The sequence below is a fragment of the Arvicola amphibius genome, chromosome 7, assembly GCF_903992535.2.
Source record: "Arvicola amphibius chromosome 7, mArvAmp1.2, whole genome shotgun sequence".
Lineage (NCBI taxonomy): Eukaryota > Metazoa > Chordata > Mammalia > Rodentia > Cricetidae > Arvicola > Arvicola amphibius.
In genome coordinates, this window is record NC_052053.1 from 45,770,405 (window position 1) to 45,792,424 (window position 22,020).

General features: G+C 50.5%; 1 protein-coding gene across 2 annotated transcripts in view; it reads left to right on the forward strand.

Moving 5' to 3' along the window:
- Col5a1 (collagen type V alpha 1 chain) overlaps positions 1-22,020 on the forward strand; it is a 152,245-nt gene that overhangs the window by 21,342 nt on the left and 108,883 nt on the right. For both annotated transcript variants that reach the window (XM_038335777.2, XM_038335778.2), the window contains exons 2-4: positions 13,333-13,500; positions 20,306-20,519; positions 21,766-21,928. In XM_038335777.2, coding sequence (XP_038191705.1) covers positions 13,333-13,500; positions 20,306-20,519; positions 21,766-21,928 — 545 coding nt within the window. The remainder of the gene's footprint in view (positions 1-13,332; positions 13,501-20,305; positions 20,520-21,765; positions 21,929-22,020) is intronic.

Genomic DNA, 22,020 nt, shown 5'->3' on the forward strand with positions numbered 1-22,020 from the left:
GAGCCCATGTCTGTTAGAGAGAGCATCACTTAGACTGTTGAATTAAAAAGCTATGACTGATTTTAAAAGCTACACTTTCATCTTTTAAGCTATTTTTTTTAAAAAGTGAGTTGTGCATGTTTTATATCAATACACACAGCTCTTCAGAAGTAGATGCTGGTGAGTTCTCCTTCACCCATCTGTCCAGTCTTGGATATATCCCAGGGCAGTCGACTCCTGAGCCAATTGTTCTTGATCCTGTAGGTGTGGGGTGGGTGTTTAGAACCCATCAACTTCTGCTACTTAGTTTAGCACAGGGCACTGCATGCTGTCAGTGTCTCTGAACATACTTGTGTCCACTTAGCAGTGGGTCCTGGCCACCTTCTCATGTCAGACTATAGAGGTTGACCCTTGCCACCCACATTTTGCAGTGAGCTAGACAGGGACAGCTTTTGGGATCCAACCAGCCCCCCCCCCCCCCCATGATGGGCACGGGCCTTGCTTTTGTCTCACAAGCAGTCATGCACACTGTGGTATAGAACAAAGCTTTCTTATAATCTACCCAAAAGGGGAGATGCCAGGCTAGTGTGGCCTGGTATCAGCACCCTCACCGAGCTACTGCAGGGCACCCTTACCCATCTAGGCTTCTTCCACTAGTGGTTATCATTAGCCCCCAGGACACCTCCTTTATTTGTTGGCTGGTTCATTTGTTCATTGTTTAGTTGGTTCATTGGCTAGTTGGTTTGTTTGTTCGTTGATGGATAGGTTGGTACATTTGTTCATTGATTAGCTGGTTGGTGAATTTATTCAACAGTTAGTTGGTGTGTTTGTTCATTGGTTGGTTAATTTTATTATTTTATTTTTAGTTGATTAATTTGCTCATTGGTTAGTTGGTTGTTGGGTTAATGTTTTTCACTGGTCAGTTGGTGAGTGGCTCATCTATTCTTTGGTTAGTTGGTGGGTAGATTGGTTCTTTGGTATTTAGTGCATGGCTCATTTGTTTATTGGTTAGTTGGTAGGTGGGTCATTCATTCATTGGTTAGTTGGTAGATGGATAGTTTGGTCATTGGTTATTTAGTGGGTTGCTTATTTATTGGTTAGTTAGTGGGTGGCTTATTGAGCTACTAGTTAGTGTATGGCTCATTTGTTCATTGGTTAGCTGGTGGGTGATTTATTGTTAAGTTCCTTGTTTCATAGAGCATATCAGCACCAAGAAAGTTGTCTTTTATTGCCTGTGAGTCTTGAAAACTCTACCAGAACATCCAAGAAGAATTTATGTCTCTGGTGATGACAGGCCATCCATCTTCAAATGCTTGGGACAGGACGGCTTTGGCCTTGCCTGACTCTGGAATGAATCAAAGGAGGTATGATTCTTCAGTGTGCTATGTATGACATGTAGGTGCTCATGGGACATTGCTGAGGAAAGGCAGCTCAGAGCAGCCTAGCAGGTCTCAGTGACCTTATGATCAGTGGGACCCCCAGAGGTCTGACATGCAACTGGCACGGTTATGTAATCACCTCTTATCACCTTAACCCAGCTTCCTGGGCATCCAGATGGTGAGCCTGGACCAGCCTACCTCCTGAGTCCTCCCAGGAGTTGGTGGGACCCTATGAGCCTCACACATACAATCGCAACCAAACCCATGGGGCCGAAACTGTCTGCTGGCATCATCCCCCACTTCCTTCAGAACAGTGAGGGAAAACTACCTTCGAGGAAACAAAACCACCTGGTTCCTTTGCTCAGCTCACAGGTCAGTTTCTACAGTGAGTAGATTCTGCTGGCAGTGTAATTCGCAAGGAGCCTGGCATTCAGCCTGTCCCTCTGTGACACACCTTGTTTGGCAGTTGGCTGTAGGCACAATGTTCTCGACACATGTTCCATTCTGTTGGTGCTCTTAATTCTTTGAGAAAGGACAGGGTGAGAGAAACATACCCATTCATAACCACAGATGAAAAGCAACGGTGATCACCCAGCACTAGAAACAAGATGCTGAGCAGATTTGGGAGAAGCTGGACCATCCCACTCTTCTGGGTACCTCGTCTCTTGGCTGGTGACATTTCCTCCCGGTCCCTGATGGAATGGAATGCAGCTCCCACAGTCACTAGGACAGGCCTCATGCAGGACTTCTCTGTTGCTGTCTGGTGTGAGGTGTCCTGTGCCTGGCACAATACTCATGTGGTCTCAGAGTCTGCGTGGTGGCATCTGCTGATTCCCATATGGTACTGCACCTTCCTCTCTATTCTCCAAGGCTTGGTTCAGGTCTCCCTGCAAGAGTCCCTTGCATATGTTGTATTTCCCCCATTCTCCTTGCCCTCCACAGAGTCCTTACTGTTGTTGGCTTGGCTCTATTTTGAGTAAGAGTATGTGTGTATTACACGTGATCTTTTTATCTCGGGATATCACACAGTACTGTAGGCGACTGCATTAGGGAGAATTACAGGTGTGTCTGAGCCTTTCTGAAAGTGTCTTGGCCAGTGTCTGGCTTCCATGTACAAAGTCATGCAAAGGTGCCAGGTGTCTAGACCTCAGTCAAGCCTTCAAGAGAAGTGAGGGACAGGCAGTCACAGACTAAGGGAGAAGCTCCGGGGCACTGGCTCCCTCCATAATAATTTGTTCCAAGCAAAGGGGGCAGGCTCCTTCCTTTTTCTTATCCAGATTTTCCATAAAACTGCCTAGCTGGGAACAGTGGTCAATAGCTTCCTGGAATTATTGGCTTTCTAGCTAGGAAGGAAGAAGTGCCTTTGAGTTGGAGGAGAAAAATCCAAGTGGTCAGAGATGCTTGCGCTGCCCAGTCATGGAGTCAGGCATGGCACTTAACAACTTATTGCTAGGGACAGAAACTGGGCAATAATGGTTTATGTAGTCCATCTTGAGCTACTTCACTTCCTGGAGAGGTAACTTAATTTTAGTCTTTCAATCCATGGTATATCCTTTTGTATCTATTCCTTCTTCTACTTATGCCATTATCCATTGTTGAGCGGAGGCCGCTTGTTTGTTCCCAGCTGTCCATATTCAAAATAATCATTCAGAAACTTCATTATTTGCAATACTGTTTGGCCAATATCTTATGTGTATTGCTAGCTAGCTCTTATATGTTTGGTTAACCCATTTCTATTAGTCTGTGTATTGCCACGTAGCTGTGGCTTACCTGGTAAAGTTCCATCCAGTGTCTGTCTCTGGTGGGATTACATGGCTTTCCCCTCACTGATTCTTCCTTCTTTCTCCCAGCATTCAGTTTAGTTTCGCCCACCTAGGTCTACTCTGCCCTTCACAGGTCAAACCAGCTTCTTTATTCATTAGCCAATAAAAGCAACACATATACAGAGGGACTTCCCACACCATCATTTGTCCATCTATTTAACCATCATCAATCCATCATCCATCTATCCATCCATATACATATTTAGCAATCCAGTCCTCATCCACCCATCAAACCATTCATCCTTTATTAAATCATCCATTGATTTACCATCCATTTATTTTTTCCATTCATCCAACATCAATTTATCTAATCATTCAGTCTTCACCCTCCATCTATACATCCACCCACCTATTCCTCCATCCATTCATTGAACCATCTGTCCACCCATCCATTCACCCTTCTTCCATCCATTTGTTCATCAAATTATACATCCAACCATCCATCCACTGCTTATCCATCCAACTACCTATCATCTAACCATTCATCCTTATCTTTAATCTATCTATATCCTCATTCATCAATCCATCCATCCACCCACCCCCCCCGCATTCTCACTTTTGAGACAGGGTCTCTCTACATAGGCCTGGCTGTCCTGGAACTCACTCTGTAGACCAGGCTGACCTCAAACTCACAGAGATCTGCCGCCTCTGCCTCCCAAGTGCAGGAACTAAAGACATGAGCCACCACACTGGCTTATCTATCCGTCCTTTCTTCATCTCCTCATCTCCCCACACACTCGTTCTTCAACCACCCTTTCTGTTTTTCTTTTCCCATCAGTCATTTGTCTCTATTTGTTCTTCCATCCTATGGGTTGATAGAACTTGTGGATTCTGTAAACAAATGACCTTTCTTTCCGGGAACTGACCAGGATCAGTGTTTTGATGCTGTAGAAAGGAAGATAAGGATGGCGTTTCTGCTCACAGCATTGCCCTCCTAGACCCTGACATCTTCTGAAGAACAGCTTTACCCATCCCCGCGGAGGGACCTCAGCCTGTCCTTGGCCCTGTGCAGCACTCTCCTGCATGGCTATCTGTGAGGAGCAGGGATCCAACAATACTTCTGCTCTGGAAGCATCCTACCGTCTTCCTGTCTCATGACTTAGAGGAAGGAATGAAGACTTTAGATCCTGATATGTAGTTGGTTGAAGTTTGGTCAGACCTTAGGCATCTTCCCGGATCTTTTGGTCAGGTTCCTCATTTATTCTTGAAGGGCAAGTTCTGAAGACTGTGGTGCCGAGTGAGGGGGTTTGACTGGGAGGTGCCTAGTACTAATGCTCTGTTGTTGCTTCTCAAGGCAAGACCGATACCCATGCTTACAGCCTGAGTGGGTGTAACCCTTGCCTTGGGGGATCTCTGTTGTATCTAGTGCAGCTGCAGTGACCCATTTCCTGCTATGGTGCAGATTTCTGGTCTGCCCACCATCACAGCCCATGTGGGTCCATAGGGCTCATCCTTTCAAAGTTCAGGGCGGCAAAATGAACTTGGCAATTGTTGGGAAGGAAGGGAATACTGGGCACCCCGGGGGAAGGAGCAGAGCCGTATGTAGTAGGACAGCATACAGCACACACACACACACACACACACACACACACACACACACACCGACCCTCCGCGCATGCTCTTTTGAGGCAGAGTCCTGCTGTCTAGAGAACCTGCTTGGGCTTTCACAGAAAGGATCTGGGGTGTGGCTGCTGGGTGGGTGGCCTGTGGATCTGGGTAGAGGGAAACACCGGGTTCTGCTTTCTAGAGGCAGAGCCGACTTTACCACTCTGAGAAGAGACCCCTCTGCCTTTGATTGCTTGAGATGTCCTTCAGGCCTTCGGTTCTGATCAATCCTCATGTCTCACCGTTAACCCAGCACCGTGACATCTTGTCTGCTGGAAGTGCCTTCCTTTTTGTTTCGCCCCTGGACTCCTTGTCTTGTCGCTGGGACTGTCACCTGTACCTTATACCCTCCTTGTCTCCTGCCCTATGGGGCTAGTGGGAGGTGCCCAGTAGGTGAGGCCCTGGTAGAAAGCGCTGGGTGAGGCAGGAAAAGCACAGGCAGGCTCCTCCAAGGCTGCTACTTTAGGTCTCTAACTGCTCGTGACCGTTCAGGTCCCACAGCTAGTAGCATGGCCTCAGGCCCTTGCTGAGGTGACAAGGCAGGTTCCCAGGAGTCTGGCCCTAGCCCCACACTGCTGAGTCTGCTATGCCTTGGTGACTGTCACAAGTGACCAAATGGTCTTGTGGCCTTCTGGGGCTAAATGGGGAAAGTGGCCCTGCTGTGCACTGCACAAACTCAGGCATGCTTCATGCTTTGGATGGGCCATGAGGCAGGGGAGGATGGGAAGAGGTGTCTGGGGATCCCTACAAGGCTGTGGCTATGATGTGGAGATAGGCCAGCCAGCTCAGGGCTCCTGGGTATGCAGTGGCGTGAGGAAGGTGCTGTGTGACAGGCTGAGATCCCCTTGCCTGGAGGAAACAGAAGCTCTAAGTTACAGAAGAGTTTGCAGGTGAAGGGACCCATGTCTATGGTAGCAGTGTGCCTAGCAAAAGGTCTGGGATCAGGGCACCAACAGCCCCAGGCCTGGGAATAGCAGGAGAGGGAAGAAGGCCTGGCTAGCTCCAAGTGGCCAACACTGTCTGCCTGCAGCCCTGGCCACACCCTCTGTTGTCCCGGCTTTAGTCACCGGAGAAGAATTTTACCAGGGCCTCCAAGATACCCCGTTTGTTTGTTTTCCGACCAACTGGTTGACCTCGGATGAGGCCACTATCCTCAGGGAGAATTAGTGGGAGGGACCTGGGCAGACCCTCCGGTTGGTCTGCCATTCCTTCTGGCTTGGCTTTACTGAAACAGGCTCTTTGCCCTAGGAGGCCACTGGGAAGAGGCAGGGAAGAGAGTGGGAGGGTCGGCCACCCCAGCCTATGAAGGCTGCTGTCCTGTACATTCGGTAGCTGAGTGCGTGGGGCACCAGCATGCTGTGTAGCGTTGCTATGCTGGCTGCACCTCTTTGAACTTCATTTGATTTTTCAGGACAGAGGCTGTTAGTCTACCTATGCCTTGTTGCTCATACCCCGCATCCCTGCCCCCGCCTCCTACTCTTTTTTCTGTGAACTTAAAGAACTAAACCTGAGTGGCTCACAGGAAGGTGCACACATTTTTTCTCCTGAAGATACTGATGTTGACTTCGGAGCTTGCAGCACAGAACACCTCATTGTTCCTTTGTTCTGTCCCCTACGTCTGTCTTTCTGTCCCCAACCCTGTCTTTCTCAGTCTGTCGCCTCTGAATGTCTCTCAGTCTCCGTATAGTCCTCATTTTCTTTCATTTTGTCAACCAGCAAAAGGTGGTCATGGTGGCTCACAATTTCTCCCAGGAGGTGTGAAGTGAGGGAGCCTTGGTGTCTGAGGCAGTCTGTGAATCATGGGTCTGTAACATGAGGGGCTGCTTGTTGGGGTTTCTGTCCTGCCCAGTTCCCACAGCTGGTAAGCCCCAAAGAAATCACACAGAAGTCTATATTAATGATAAACTGGCCCATTAGCTCAGGCTACTTATTAACTCTTGTAACTTATACTAGCCCATTATTCTTATCTATTTTAGCCACATGGCTTGGTACCTTTTTCATCAGGGAGGGTCACATCTTGTTTCTTCGGTGTCTGGACGGGACTGCGGAGGAATGGGCTTCCTCCTTCCCAAAATTCTCCTGTTCTCGTTGACCCACCTCTACTTCCTGTCTGGTTGTCCCGCCTATACTTCCTGCCTGGCTACTGACAAATCAGCCTTTATTTATAGCATAATTGACAGAATACAGAATTGTCCCACACCACTTGGGAGAGGCCTGTTTGACCATGAGGTGGTAATAAATCAGCTGTACCTCAGGTTCATATAGGTTGCAATACCCCCTTGCCTTTGCTGAGATCCAAGTCACCAGTGAGCGGCCCAGTGGGGCAGGGGCTGCATTGGAGATTTAGGGCCAGTGACCTCCCTGTGAAAACACAGAGGGCAATGAATCCCTATGGAACTCCTGGTAGAGGGAACCATGCCAGGCCCATGTCAGGACGGGACAGGTAGCTGGGCTGGAGGCCCCCTGCTCCCAGCAAGTGCTTAAAAATATACAGGCTATTAAGGGTGTGTGTGCTGAGTTGGAGCAAAGGCAAGAATCAACCAAGTCTGCTTGGTCAGCAGTGTGGCTTCTCAGAACCTCTGAGTGCTTCCCCTCTGCAGTTCCAAGGCTCAAAGCGCATCTTCTCAGCTCACCGCTGCTCCGAGAGTGGAACCTGGTGGGAGAGGGAACATGGCAGAAGGTGAAGCGAATTTCAGGAGAGCTGAACTTACTCCCTCGGGCCTGCCCTGTGTGAGCCAGGGGCTCACTTAGTCATTCAACAGACACATCTGAGTGTTGGTTGTGCTCTGCCCTGGCCCACCATAGGACAGAGGGCCTTTGTCCTTCTCATTTCTTTTGATGCCCACCCCAATGGTGTGGGGCGCAAGATGAACCCTGCTAGCTGTTTCATCTAGCCCTCCTCTCAGGACCCCATTGCTCTGTGGTCTTCCCTGTGAATCTCTGTTGTCCCCAAGCCTCCTGCTGAGCTGGACAGCCGAGGTGCTGAGGTCAGGGCTTGGCTAAGGTCCTCTCTGAGTGTTTCTACTCCCTCGGGTGGGCAGGACTGTGGTGGCCAAAAGCACGAAGGCTGGGGTTTTAGATTCTATTCTGAGGGCACATCGTGAGTGGCTCCAGATGGTGACCCAGCCCTCACTGGTCTTCCCGAGAGCAGGCTGCTTTTGCAGTGTTGGCACTGTGGCCTAGGATGTGTTCCTTTGCCAAGGGCTGCAGTCCAAGGTCTAGGCTGCTGAACATGGGAATGGCCCTTCTGTAGAGCAGGCTGGTGTCCTCACAGATGTCACCCTTTCTGTTTCTGAGCATGAGCTATACCAGCTATGACCAGGCACTGGTTTCTGTTCTTCCAAACCTCGCTCCGTCTGCTCTTGAGTCCTGGAAGCTCCTGGTGTTGGGCCGTGGTGTGCTGCTCCATGGCCTTGTCGTGAGCTGTCTACCTCATTTGGTCCTTCTAGTGGAGTGCAGGCAGAGCCTTGGGCCACATATTCATATGTCAGTGGCTCAGTTTTAGTTGTCTGTCTCCGGGCAGCAGATCAGGAGAGCCCTTGTGACATGGCAGTTCCGATGATGCTTCCAGTCCTATAGCTGGGAAGTGAGTGGATGGGAGGCCTCAGGGTGACATGACCTCAGTCACTCCACGTCTCAGCTCTGGAGGAGCGAGAGCAGCCCAGGGCTTAGAGGAGGTGAAAGAAATGCCTCCTGGGGAAGGGGAAGGCTACTCTGTGGTTAGAAGTGACAGTGTCACTGGGGTGTGAAACATGTGAATAATTAGCCGTTTGTAATATCTGTCTTTGACATCTGCCTCCTTCTACTCACTTGCGCAGTGAGTGATTGATTAATCCTTCCTTCCATCCACCTACTCACCCACTACCCACTTATCGTTCTGTCCACTATCCACCCACCTGCCATTAATATCCATCTATCCATCCATCCACCCACTCTCCCATCCATCTATCCATTTATCCGTTCATCAATCGACCTACACATCTATCCTCCAACAACTAATACACTTGACGCTAATATACAACCCTCCCTCCATCCAACCAACCATCTGTCCATCCGTCCTGTTATCATCATCCGTACATCCATCTATGTCTATCAATCTACCTACCTACCCCACTTACCATCCGTATTCACCCATCACCCATCCATTGGTCTGTTCATTCATCCATATCCATTTATCTAGCATCCATCCACCCACCCACCATCCATTCACCTAACCATTGAGGAATGCTGCCCTCCGAGTATGACATGGTTATTGCATTCTTGAAATCAGAGCAGCAGATATAATTATCGTCACAAGATCGAGTGTACTAACATCTTTTCTAGAGGGGAAAGAGGGCTCACAAGGCATCCCAGATGTTCACAAATGGCTCATCCTCCATGAGGATGCAAGCGATTACTTCTGGTGGGGCATGTCTCTTTCTTGTCAGCATCACCACCTCTAACTTGTCAGCGCTCCTGTAAGACCTAAGTTAAACTCTTCGGCTTGCCAAGCTAGACTTGGGTGGAAGCCTTTCTTTGGTTTGTCATTGTTGCTTTATCTAGGGTGAAATGATGTTTGTTCATATCTTCCCCAAAACACATCCACCCACCCATTTACCCATCTACCTATTTACCCACCCATCCATTTCTCTCTCCATCTGTCCACTCATCCATTCATTCACAGTCTTCTACCCTAAAACCAGTCAGTCATCTGCCCATCCATCCATCCATCCATCCATCCATCCATCCATCCATCCATCCATCCATTTATCCATCCATCCATCCATCCATCCATCCATCCATCCATCCATCCATCCATCTTTTGGTCTATCCTGGACCCTTTGAGCCTTTTGGTGGCATAGCTCCCTTTGTGAGTTGACTATCCAGAGCTCAGCTTCATGCTTCCAACTGCTCCCTTACTTACCCCTCTTTTATCTTAGAGCTAAGCTCACCTGCATCCACTTTCCTGTTTAGAGATAGCACACCCAGTTCCAGCAGCATTAAAATGGCATGGGGATGCTGGAGTGTTGGCAGCAAGTGTCTGGACTGACCATGAATACACATGAGAGGCTGAGTCCAGCCTCTTGGGTCTCTGTCCCCTGAGAGATGGGGCAACATCTGCTCCTTTCTGTGTCTAAAAGCGACAGCAGGGCTCCTGTGTCCTAGGGGCCGGGTCCCTGTGTGCTGTGATGCAGACTGAGGCCCATGGCCTGATACTGCTACTTCCCCTCACGTATGTTCCTCAAAGGCAAGTGAGGCATGTGCATAGCCGAGTAGCAGGCTGTCTGGAGAGCAGATCCTGCTGGAGTCAGAAGTCTGAGGTAACATTCTAGGGCAAGCTGTCACAATGAGGCTGTCACTCACATGCCAGGACCCCTGCTGCAGTAGTACAGAATCCTCTGAGGCTGGACTGCAGGCCCAAACACAAGGGTCTCAGTGCTCTGCCCGCCTCACGGACATTGAGGGCAGGTCGGGGAGGCAACTACAGCTCATGTTTGGCTCTAGGATAATCTTTGATTGGTAGGTTCTGGCTTGCTGTAATAATTCTTACTGCAGAGGCATTTGGGAAATGTAGTTTTAGTCTCTCAGGCTGTGGAGCAGGACTCCCAGGGAGAATTGGGTCTAGCTGAAGAGAACAGTCCTCTCTCTGGAGTCCGATCTGATCGTAGGTGGAGCAGCCTTGAAAGAGCAATGGAGTTCTTGCATGCAACGTATCTGGAGGTGGTCTCATTTGCAGTGGGTAGTGGGTCTCAGGGTTCTTCAGGCTTACTCAAGTGACCCTTACTTAGAAGCACAGGTTTCTTGTTGGGAGCCAAGGCCACAGATGTAATACCACGTGTGTCTTCCCCGAGTTTTGGGACTCAGATGAGTCCCGAAGACCCTAAGAATACCATTTTCCTCCTGGGGGACCCTGTACTTGAGCTGTGGAGTTCTGGGAACTGTTCCTGGCAGGTTCAAATGACTTCTGTGGCTTCTTTAACTGGCCTCAGTTGGTATGATCCTCCCGTGGGGGAGGAGGGACCCTGCATTCTTAGCACACCCACCTGTCCCAAGCCCCTGCTGCTTCAGGGTGGAGGTGCTCCACCTGGGTGTGGCAACGGCTTGAAGGACAGAAAGCTTCCTATGTTGGGGGGAAAGTTTTCCAGAAGCCTGTTCCCCACACCTTGTTTAAGACTAAATATATCCTGCTCTCTGGCGCAGAAAGGCCCTGGCCTTCAGGAAGGGTGGCACTGGGCCTAGGAAAGGTCTGATGGCCTTTTAAACTTGTTGCAATACAGATCTACAAACCTCCCCAGGCCGACTCCTGGGAAACCACTCTCTGCTTTGACAATGGGGAAAGCAGGCTCCAGTCTGGTCTGGGAAGGGCATCATAGTATGAAGACTGTGATGTAGGTCCAGAAAACCCTGCTGGGATACTCATCTCTGCCTTCGACCACTGCCAGCCTTGGAGCTGAGTTTCTGAGATGGACCCAAGGCTCAGTGCTGGGTCATTCTGGCCAGGTGTGCCAGCAGTTGGCACAGCCATCTTCCCACGGCTGTGTCCAGGCCTGGGACTGTGCCACACAACCTCGCCAGCATGCTCAGCATTGCCTTTGATATTCATCGGACAAACTGAACCCAGTGAGGGCTTTGTCGCCACATAGAGTACCTGTGGGGGGGAGGGGGAAGTGCCACAGATACACAAGTGACTGACACCTTGTGTGGGTAGTGGCCAAGAGCTGCCTAGGATTCTGAGATGGGGAGGCTATCGCGGATCCATAGTGGGCTGGCTGTCCACACTGTGCCCTTCATAGTGATTTCCTGTAGAGGTGGGGAACCCTTCTCTGGAGTAAGTGTTGAAGGATGGCAAACAGTTGGCTGCAGACCTGGCCCCTTAGGCAGCCTTGGAGTGAAAGGTAACGAACATGTCGGTCTCTAGACTTGGTGGCTGCCGCTGGAGATAGACCAGAAGCCTGCATGATCATCTTTGGTTACTACCTACTTAAAAACAGTTTGACTGTCCTCCTGGGATGTCCCAAGGTAATACTCACTTAGGGAAAAAGGTGTGAAGTTAGCGAATCAAGTTTGGGAGGGACAGTCACAGGCTAACCCGATTTCAGCTCTTGCAGCCTTCAGGTATGGGCTCTGAGATCTAGCTAGGTATGTGGTATTCTTAGACAGACGGGCTCACACAGAATGAACACATGGGCATGTATAGATGCCCTTCAGGCATAGCTAGATCCAGGTACCCGCTTAGCATGGCAGCAGTCTGTCTCTGCACACATTATATTCCCTGGAGATAGTTGCCCTCTCTGTGTCTGCAGCCCACATACAGTCAAATAGCAGAATCCTTTTCCCAGAGGAAAACCAGAGGATGGAGCAACATTGGTCCAGCCTGGTCATGTGACAGGAGGTTTCACACCCTTGTGGTACCACTATGGACTTTGTTCTCTGCTGGATATCCAAGAGCTTCCTATTTGTTGTATCTCAGACTGAGCACAGATAAACAGGAAACCAAGTAGTCCGGAGCCTCAAAGGCCTCTTGATGAGAGGAAAGGGGGCTCTGACAGAAGGGCGTGGTTTATGTTTGGGGATGTCCCAGCTTCATTTCTGTCACCGAAACAAAATAACCTGACAAGAGGAGGCTCAGGGGAGGAAAGAATTTCTTTCCGGTTAGCATTCCAGGTTACAGTTCATCATTGTGAGGTCAAGGCGGGGTCTTCAACCGTTGCTCAGCATCACGTCCACAGTCAAGAGCAGAGAGGAAGGGACGCTCCAGCTCACCTGCATGTTTATGTTCCTCTCGATTTCTTCACTCTTACACTTCAGGACCCCGTGCCACAGTGGGCTGGGTCTTCCCACGTCTGTTAATTTAAATTAATCCCCCATAGTGACGCCCACAGGCCAACTCAATATAAACAGTTCCTCGAGGAAACACTCTGACAAGGTCAAGTTGTCAGTTAAAGCTAATCAGGGGCGACTGTTGAGCTCTCGAGGAGGCATCTGTATTTCAGAAGTCAGAGGGTCAAGTCTGCCTTTCTCTGAGTGCCTTGCAAAGGATGGAGCGTCAGAAGCCTTCCTAAAGGGGTCTGAGGTCCCTGCAAGCATTCTCCTGTCCTGGGTATTCAGGCTGAGGTCTTTTGAAGGCAGATAGAATTGGGGTATTTTCTGTAAACTGTTGTCAGGACTCGGAGGACAAACTGACACCAGTGGCAGTGGAGAGACAAGTGGAGCTCGTGTGATTCAGGCCAGTTGAGGGTTTGGAGTAAGAAGTCCCTGCAGGTTGTAAAGCAAGAAAGGTCGGGGCTGTCAGAGGGTGTAGGCAATGCCTTGTGGCTGAATTGCAGAAGTAGGCAGCTGGTTTGTAGGAATGATTGTAGGAACAGAGATAAGCCCACTTCTAGGAAGTGTCCCTCCTGGTCCTGAGCAGACCAGCAACCTCTTCTGGGTACCAGATTTTGTTGCGAGGAAGGAAGGGGTGAGGACTGGCTTCAGTTGTCTAAGACCATCCTTTTCTTCGGCGGGGAGAGGGGGTGTCCCCTCAGTCATGTCCACCCAGGGCTGACACGGTTTCTCTGTCTTTGCAGCTCAGCCAACAGATCTTCTGGAGATGCTAGATTTTCACAATTTGCCCTCAGGGGTAACGAAAACCACAGGTTTCTGTGCCACTCGACGATCTTCCAAAGGGCCGGATGTCGCCTACCGAGTCTCTAAAGATGCACAACTCAGCATGCCCACCAAGCAGCTGTACCCTGGTAAGCAGCACCCCATTTCTGTTCAGGGTGGTGGAGGGAATGCCAGGGAATTCAACGAGGACGCAGGAGTGGGCGGTTGCAGCAGAACCTTGGGCGTGCTTCCTGGGAGTCCTCCTCATTATAGTGAAAGCTACCACCCACCCACCTCTCGTGTGTGTGCAAGCCTAGTCTTCGCCTTGAGGGCTCCAAGCAGGCGTGTTTTCACCAATGGTGGACCACAAAGACAAAGGGCAGAAAGGAAATGGATGCCCCCCAGGGGTGAGGCCAAGAGAGATCTCAGGTCATGGGAAAGGAAGTACTTGCAGTGGGGAACACAAGCCTAATTGGGGCCAGTGACATAAAGATACCCAAGCCCAACATCCTGGCTGGCAGCTAGTGTGAGAGATTCTTAATGAGAATCTGCTGCCAGGTGCCAGACCTCTGCTTTTAATTATGTATCCTTAGGGAGCCATTTTGTCTGGAGGTATGCATCCAGATTATCCACCCACTTGGGTAGTTAGCTCCTATCCTCCACACCCACTGGCATTGATTAAATGCTCTGGGATTATTCTGTGATGGGCAGGTATTAGATTCCTCTTTCCCTGCCTCAGGAAGGCCTGCTGGCTCAACCTGAGGAGCCCCGACTCTGCTGACCCAAGTAAGAGGTGAGCCAGGTAAAAGACACTCCCCTTCTGCCATTAGAAGTCTATGCTCAATCTTTTGGTGGTCTGGACATGATCCCCCAACACTGGACCAGAATTGGGCAGTTTTCACAAGCTGTGCTGTCCCGGTGAACCTCATGTGTCCACTGTATCCCCGAAGGATGCTCTTGCTGTTCGTGTTGTCACTGCCTCTGGCCTTCTGCTGTCTGGTTTTGTCCCAGACCTCCCAGGGTCTCTCTGATATCATTGTGATCTTTAAAAGTTTGTATCTGCGGGAGAAGCTGGGTGCTTTGACCAGAGGTGTCATTTTGGATGGATGGGTTTCATGCACCAGGCACATCCCTTGCAACCCCAGGGGAAGCAGCCTGGTCTCTTCAAGGAGCATGACTTCGGTGCAGAACCACTCTGGGTAGCAGATGCCCAGGTTAGAGCATGCTTATGTCATCTGTGAACATACATGTCCCACATGACCTTTCTGAGTGGAAACCTCACCCTTTTTTCATGGGGAGCTGCAGGAAAACTGCCTTATTTTTAAAGAGAGCATATATTTTGTGGAAGGTCACCCTGAGAACCCCCAGTCTCATCTTTTTCCAGAGAGTTGTACTTTTTCTGCCTTGGGGCCCAAGAGTTAGAATTCCTGAGTTGGCGACATGGAAGGACTGGAAGGGGCTGGCCGGGGACAGCAGGGCATGCTGCTGCTGTGGAGGTGACTGATGGGGATTGTCCCCAGCCCAGGGACCTTTAGACAGCCTGCAGATAATAGTTTCTCTTACCACTGTCACCCAAGCCAAGAGCACTAGCAAAACAGGCTGCTACAATTCCTGTCTGTCATTCTCTCCCCCTGGGTCAGTTTAGGGTAGAACTCTCGCTTGATCAGGTCGCTGAGCCCCGGAAATTGAGTGGATCCCTCACCTAGCTGATAGGGGATATTTTTGTGGTTGTTGATTAGTTTGTTGTTGCTTTTTTGTTTTTGAGACAGAATCTCATGTAGGCTCAGGCTGGCCTTGAATTTGCCAGGCAGCTGAGACCTTGAACTCCTGATCTTCCCGTCTTCAACCCCCAAGTGCCGGGATTACAGGCACGTGGCACTGTGCCTGCCATTAGCCTGTCCTGAGCGCTTATCCTCTTGCCTTAGACTCCCCAGTGTGGGGATCACAGACCTTTACCACCGGACCTCTTAAGATCTATTTGTTTATTCATTTATTGACAGGATGCCAGGTATTCTAGTCTCGTCTTAAATTTTGCTTCACAGCCAAGGTTGACCTTGAATTTAGGATCCTCTTTCATCTACCTTTCTAACCCCAAGATTTCAGGCACGCATTGGTATGAGGTTTATGTGATGCTGGGGATCGAGACCAGGACTCCATGTGAGCTAGGAAAGCACTTTGTCATCTGAGTCCCAGCCCCAGTCCTGGGAAGTTTTTATTTTTCTTTCCTCCTTTCCTCAAATTAGTAACTTGAGTAGATGCTCAGGGTTGCTGTAATTAGGGTTTGGGGTGCACTGGGCCATGCAGTGTGTGTCGGTGGCTTCAGAGTGCCTGTAGAGGAATTTCTGTGGTGTCATCTCCTCAGGTCCCACAGGTCAGTCAGGGAAAGCTGTTCAGGGGGCAGCATCTCATACATCTCATCTGATGTATGAGAGTGCATGCCCCAAAGCTGGTGGTTAATCCTGGAAACTCCTGGGAGGTACTGCAGGCTTTCTGATTGGCAAGTGCTCAGGAAACAGGTCAGACCTAGTGGGATGGCTTCCGTAGGATTCCTGTGGTCACACGCCAGCCCTTGCCGCAGCCTAGGTAAGAACAAGAATGGCTGTGTGATGCTCTGTGCCTCCTTCTGGAGTGCAGGGGCAGCTTGGTTGCACCAGGGTGGGGAGTCGCAGCTGTCACAGAGCTACACTAGGAGGCCTAAGGGCTCCAGGCACCCGCAGCAAGGCTGGATTGGGCAGAGCATGAATACATGTCTGTGATTGTCTTAGTGCCCAGTGAAGCCCATGGTAAGCGGCTGAACTCCATGATAGTCTTACTCTAGTGGGCTGATTGATTTTCCACTCATAGCCCGTGCAATCTGGTTCTCTAGATGACTGGGCATGCTTGTCCATGGAGTAGGGTCTAACCATTATCTCCCACAGGACAGGTACTACATCAAAAAGAAACTAACAGGTCCTGCATGAAAGTGGCCATGGTTCCTTCCTGTATACAACCAAGCTTTACTGTCTCTGCGTCTACCCATCCCACACCAACTCCTTATAATGTTTTCCTAAGTCACACTATGGAAGGTCCCCTGGTCTCACCTTGGGTGTAGAAGTTCACTTTCTACCGTTCTTGTGGTGGAAACTGAGGTCTTCCCTTTGCTGACTCTAGGCAGCAGGGATTGGCTTGGAGGCCTTCTCCTCATCGCCCCTTGCTGGGGCTCTATCTTTTTTTTTTTTTTCAAGACAGGGTTTCTCTGTAGCTTTGGAGCCTGTCCTGGATCTCAGTTTTGTAGACCAGGCTGGCCTTGAACTCACAGATATCTGCCTGCCTCTGCCTCCCAAGTGCTGGGATGAAAGGCGTGCGCCACCACTGCCCAGCACCAGGGCTCTATTTTTACTCCAGAATCCTAAGTCTTTAGCAGGCCCCAGGCTCTAGAAGTAGCCCCCGCTCAGCAGAGCAGCCCGCTGTCCTATTGCCTCCTCCCACCCACTGTCGCTGGTACAGGCCCTGGCTCCAGCCAGTCCACTGTTGTCCACAGGATGAATCACTTCTTGGAATACTGGCCCTGGACCGTGGTCATGGGTAGAGGGCAGGGTGCTGGCTGCCTGAGCAGGCCCCATGTGACTTAAGAACCTAGGACAGTGAGAGCATAGAGCACCAGGCCAAAGGTACTATATTCTGTCAGTGCAAAGAACTGTATGCTCTCTGAGAGGCTGTGGCCAACCCACCCATATAGCAGCATGTGGGATTCCCTGGGTGAGGGCGACTTCAGCCCGTTTCCTGTACAATAAGATATGAGAGCTCTTAGTTCAGCAATGGCTTCCCCTTCCTCCCTCATACAGGATTACCTCTGCCTTCTACCCCCATCAGTATGTGATGTCCCTTAGTTAAGGAATGGCCTGCCTCTTTCCCCCACATAGAGTGGTATATGGAATCCTCGAGTTTAGGGATATCGTGTCCCCTGCACCCCTGTACAGTAGGATGTAGAGTCCCTTGTTGAAAGGAGTGCCATCTCTCACACACTCTGTACTGGGGGTGTGAGGGTCCCTTTGGGCAGATGGCCCACCTTTGACACCTACTTGGTGTTGGAAGCACTCCTCCCTCACTCCCGCTTAGGTTCCAGGCGTCTCATGGTGATAGGCCAGCTGCAGGTGCCTTGTCCTCACTTGGGGGCCCGGGAACCAGACTGGATGGCCCCAGAATAACCCCATCCTGCAGGTGACAGATGACAGCGTTCTCCAGGCTCATTATCTTGTCCAGAGTCAATAGACAGTTCTGTGGAAAGGTGGAGGGAAGCCAACGAGAATCCCTCTGACCAGAGGTCACCGAAATGCCTCACAGGCTTCCTGTCTGCCCAAAGTTCTCCACACCCTGCAGCTTATCTCTTTCATCACCCCACCCCAGGCCGCTGCACATTGGCTGGTATCCAAATAACTCATGTATTGCTCCTGTCCCTTATGGAAATACTACTTCCCGGGAGCAAGAACTATGTTTGTCCCTTGACTTCTCCCTGGAGCTTGTCCCGTGTTAGATGAGTTGCCATAACTATTTATTACCTCACCAAGGTGAGTGATCCATTAGTCTGCCGATAGCGGTTGACTAAGCCTGAGTCCCTTCCATGGCAGCTACCTGTGCTAGCCTCCCGTTGTATTCCTGACACGGACAGGAGTCTCTGGGTGTACCATGCGGGCAGCAGCTGGTCCTCTGCCACGCTCACCTCTCCGCGGTGGCTTTTCTGAGCCAGAGGAATTAGGAAGTACCAGACAGCAGGTGCACTTCTCCCAGACTGCCCGGAAGCTTGGAGTACGGTGTCAGCGTCCGGCTCCTGTCATAGCTGAGAAGGGACCGTCTTAAAGTGACTATAAATCCATTGTTATTTTGCCAGGAGAGAGATTAATGTTCAACATAATTTATCTTTTTCAAGTTTTGTCTGAGCTGAGAAAATTTGTTACCATAGCGATTTTAAACATTGAGAAGGAGCATTTTAATGAGCTGAGAGAGATGGGCTGGCTGTCCTCAGCCATAGATCACGGAGAAGGAGGACTCTCTCACGTCCCACTCTTATTCTTCCAGTCAGTGACTGCAAGGGACAGAGTCAGGGTGGGGCACAGGGGCGGGATGATGACTGCGCGGTCCAGCCTGGATGCAGACATTGGCCTCCAGGCTGCTATAGGGACCACTCTGGTGTCCACTTCCTGCAAGTCCCCGCCAGCAGCATGGCTAACTGCTCCTCAGATGGAGGGCCTTCCACCGGGCATGCATGCCAGTCCTAGCTATCCACCAGCACCGGCTAAGGCTGAGACCCCTGTCTTCCTTCACATCCCTGAATAGCGGAGGCTACAGCGTGATGCCCAGGGCAGCAAGGCAGCGCTGAGGGCTCACTTGTCGCATTCCATGCAACTTCCTGGCTGGAAGTTGAAGCAAGGCCAAGCCAGCCCTCAGTGGAGTCTGTCTTTAAGTAGCCGCGCTACCATCATTATCGGCTATCGGAGCAGGCTGACATTGTCATCCTGCCCCCCAGCAGAGCTGGTCATGCTGCTTAGCACACCAACAGGTTCCTGCACACCCAGCCTCTCTCTGTACAGAAGTACCTGACTTGAGCACTGGGTATGCTAGAGTTGCATGTTCCATGTCAGAGTCTGAGGGCCCCTTAGTGAGAGACGTCGTGACCCCTGGGAGTGTTCTTCCACTGGCTTCCTACCCCACCATGCCCTGTGTCACTCCTGGGGCCTGAATAGTTTCACTGCCAAGAGCTCTCGCTGTCTTCACAAGCTCTTTCTGCCTGTGTCTACATTGTAAGTGGGAAGGAAGGGCAGTCAAGTGCCCCCAGTACTTCAGGTCCTAGGACATCTTACTTCCCCCCCAGGATAGTACCTGCAGCATGCAGTTCTGTCAGCAGAGGGCGCCCTTGGATAGCTTTGCATGGGACCGGCACGCCCTAACCTGGCTACAGCAGTGTCTAGTAGACTTCTGGGTCAATTAGTTGACCTTGTTCTAACTCTAAAGGAAGAGTGGGGATAGCTAGACACTGCTGTTCTATCCCAGCCCATATCTCAGACTCCCGGTCCTTTACAGAGAGGATAGTGCACCTGTTTCTATCAATCTGTTCCTTTTGACTCCTTGTTGGGTGTTGCCCTCTGAGGGATCTATAAGGTACATGGGACGGGGAAGGAAACAATGTTTTTAGATTACTTTTCGTCCCATTGGTTAGCTGTATTGCTCACACCCCATCAGCTCCAGGCTGTTGGTGGCACAACTTCTAACATAGGAGGATAGTTGACGTCTACATAAGGATCTATGGGGAGGTGGCAGCCAAGGTCTCACCTAGTTTTAGTCAAGGGTGGCATCAGGAGTGGGTTCAGTTACCCTCAGGGCCAGCCTAGAGGCTTGTTGTATTGAAGGGGGCAGGCCCTCCTGTTCAACATTAGTAGATATTTGTTTTTATTAAAAAATTAAATTTAGAGTATTTTTAAATTTATTTTTACCTTTTCTTTGATTTACATATTGACAAGGAAATCTCAGAAAGTGTGAGTCTAGGATTTCCCCAAGCTCATAGTCTCCCACCTTCTTCTCCTCCTCTCCTCGGATCCCCTGTGATTGACACTGAATGGGACACACTATGCCCAGGCTTCTTTGCAGTGGGAGACACAAAGATGCTTCAGAAGCTGCCTCTGTCAAGGGTCAGATGTGTGGAGGTGTAGGATGGAGTCCAGAGAGTGAGTTGTGGGCTCCTCGCTGGAAGGGCCACAGGGGTTGGCTAGAGAAGCTTGGTTTGAAGTATGCCTTGAATTGGCAGCTTGACTCCCGGTAGTAGAGGAGGCTGTGGAAGCTTGACCTCAGGCAGGTGAGCTGCAGAGTGGTACCACACGTGGCTGGGTTTGCCGGATCTCTAAGCTGGCCTATTTACTGCTCGCCACGGTTGGCCAGAGTTGAGGTTCTCCTGTTTCCTTCTCACCCTGTCCTTTGTTCCAGAGTCTGATTTTCCGGAGGACTTCTCCATCCTGACAACCGTGAAAGCCAAGAAAGGCAGCCAGGCCTTCCTGGTCTCTGTTTACAATGAGCAGGGCATCCAGCAGGTGGGGCTGGAGCTGGGCCGCTCTCCCGTCTTCCTCTATGAGGACCACACAGGGAAGCCCGGGCCTGAGGAGTATCCACTCTTCCCTGGCATCAACTTGTCAGATGGCAAGTAAGTATCCTGTCAGATGGCAAGTAAGTATCTTGTCGAGGGAGGGAGTGGGAGCTGCTGGCTAGGCAGCATGGGGCAGCAGCTAGCCAGGTATGGCACATGGTGCCCACTGGCAGGGTACTAGGAAGATAGACCCCTGGACCTGCAGTCCCAAGGCCTGGGTTCCCCAGGACTCACTTTCTTCTCTTCTCTAAAACCCCAGGGGTCCTCTGTGGTTCCCTAGCCCCGTTTCCCTGCAGAATGCACTGATTGCGTCCTAGGCTGGCCCTAGATCAAAAGGGACAGAGGAGATTATGTGGCTATGCCTGCCTGTTCCCAAAGGGACCTACCCTTTCTGGATCTGACACATTCTCTGTGTGAATGAATGAGAACAAATATCTCCAATATTCTTCAGGGAGCACCCTAGATGCTGGAGATCACCCAAAATGTAACCCTAGGGACTTCAGGCCATGACTCCTGAGTTTTCTGGCAAGATTCTGTGTCTACCTATCACCACCCCCCCCACACACACATACACAGTTGCCATGGGGGTCATACCCTGCATACAGACTGGCGCGCTCATGATAATGTTGCTATGACTGCAGCCCCCTCCATGACTCCTTCCTATGGCTGCACCCACCCCTGAGCCCTCAAGCTCATACCTTTCATGGGTACCCCAGAGCTCCTGGGGTTTGCATCTTAGGGATGAGAAGTCTGTTTCTGAGGGTCTGGGTGGATGAGAGAGAAGGTTTCTTGTATTTTACATCTGCCCCCAAGAAGCGCCTGCCTTGCAAAGGCTCCTTCTGAGTCTAGCCTGCTTCACTGGAAGTAACGGGGGCCATGTCGGGACTTCACAAAGCAGAACTTTTAGAAACCCAAAAGAACCTTCCCAGTCACAGTCAAAGCTGGGGAGGGGGAGTTCCTATCAGAGACAGCTGAGCTAGGACAAGGACTCTCTGGTTTATAAGCACTAATTTCTTGTTGCCTACCAACACTCTGTAGTCATGATGGGAAAAGAAGTCTGCTGTAGCCTTTGAGAAACAGTTCTGAAACCAGTGGATGTGATCCCTTCTTGGCTCTTAGTGAGTCTCTAAATGACAGTGAAATTCTCATGTGATAATGCCCAGACTTGTGTCCAGATTTGCCACTCAGAGGCCATGCAGCGCACGTCCCTGGGTGCTTTGGCAGGATACTGCCACGAGGCTACACACATTGGCCTTCTGCAGTATGTACCCTTTTCCCTTCCTAAGTCTCTGTTCCCTTGCAGGTGGCACCGAATTGCTATCAGTGTCTACAGGAAAAATGTCACCTTGATCCTTGACTGTAAAAAGAAGATTGTGAAGTTCCTCAACCGCAGTGACCACCCCATAATAGACGTCAATGGCATCATCATGTTTGGCTCTCGGATTCTGGATGATGAAATATTCGAGGTAGGCATGAGATAGGCATTTCCCCCCATGCCACTTGGGACACTTGTGGGCAACTGGTGGCTTCTCCTAGAGGGACGTTATGACTACCGGGG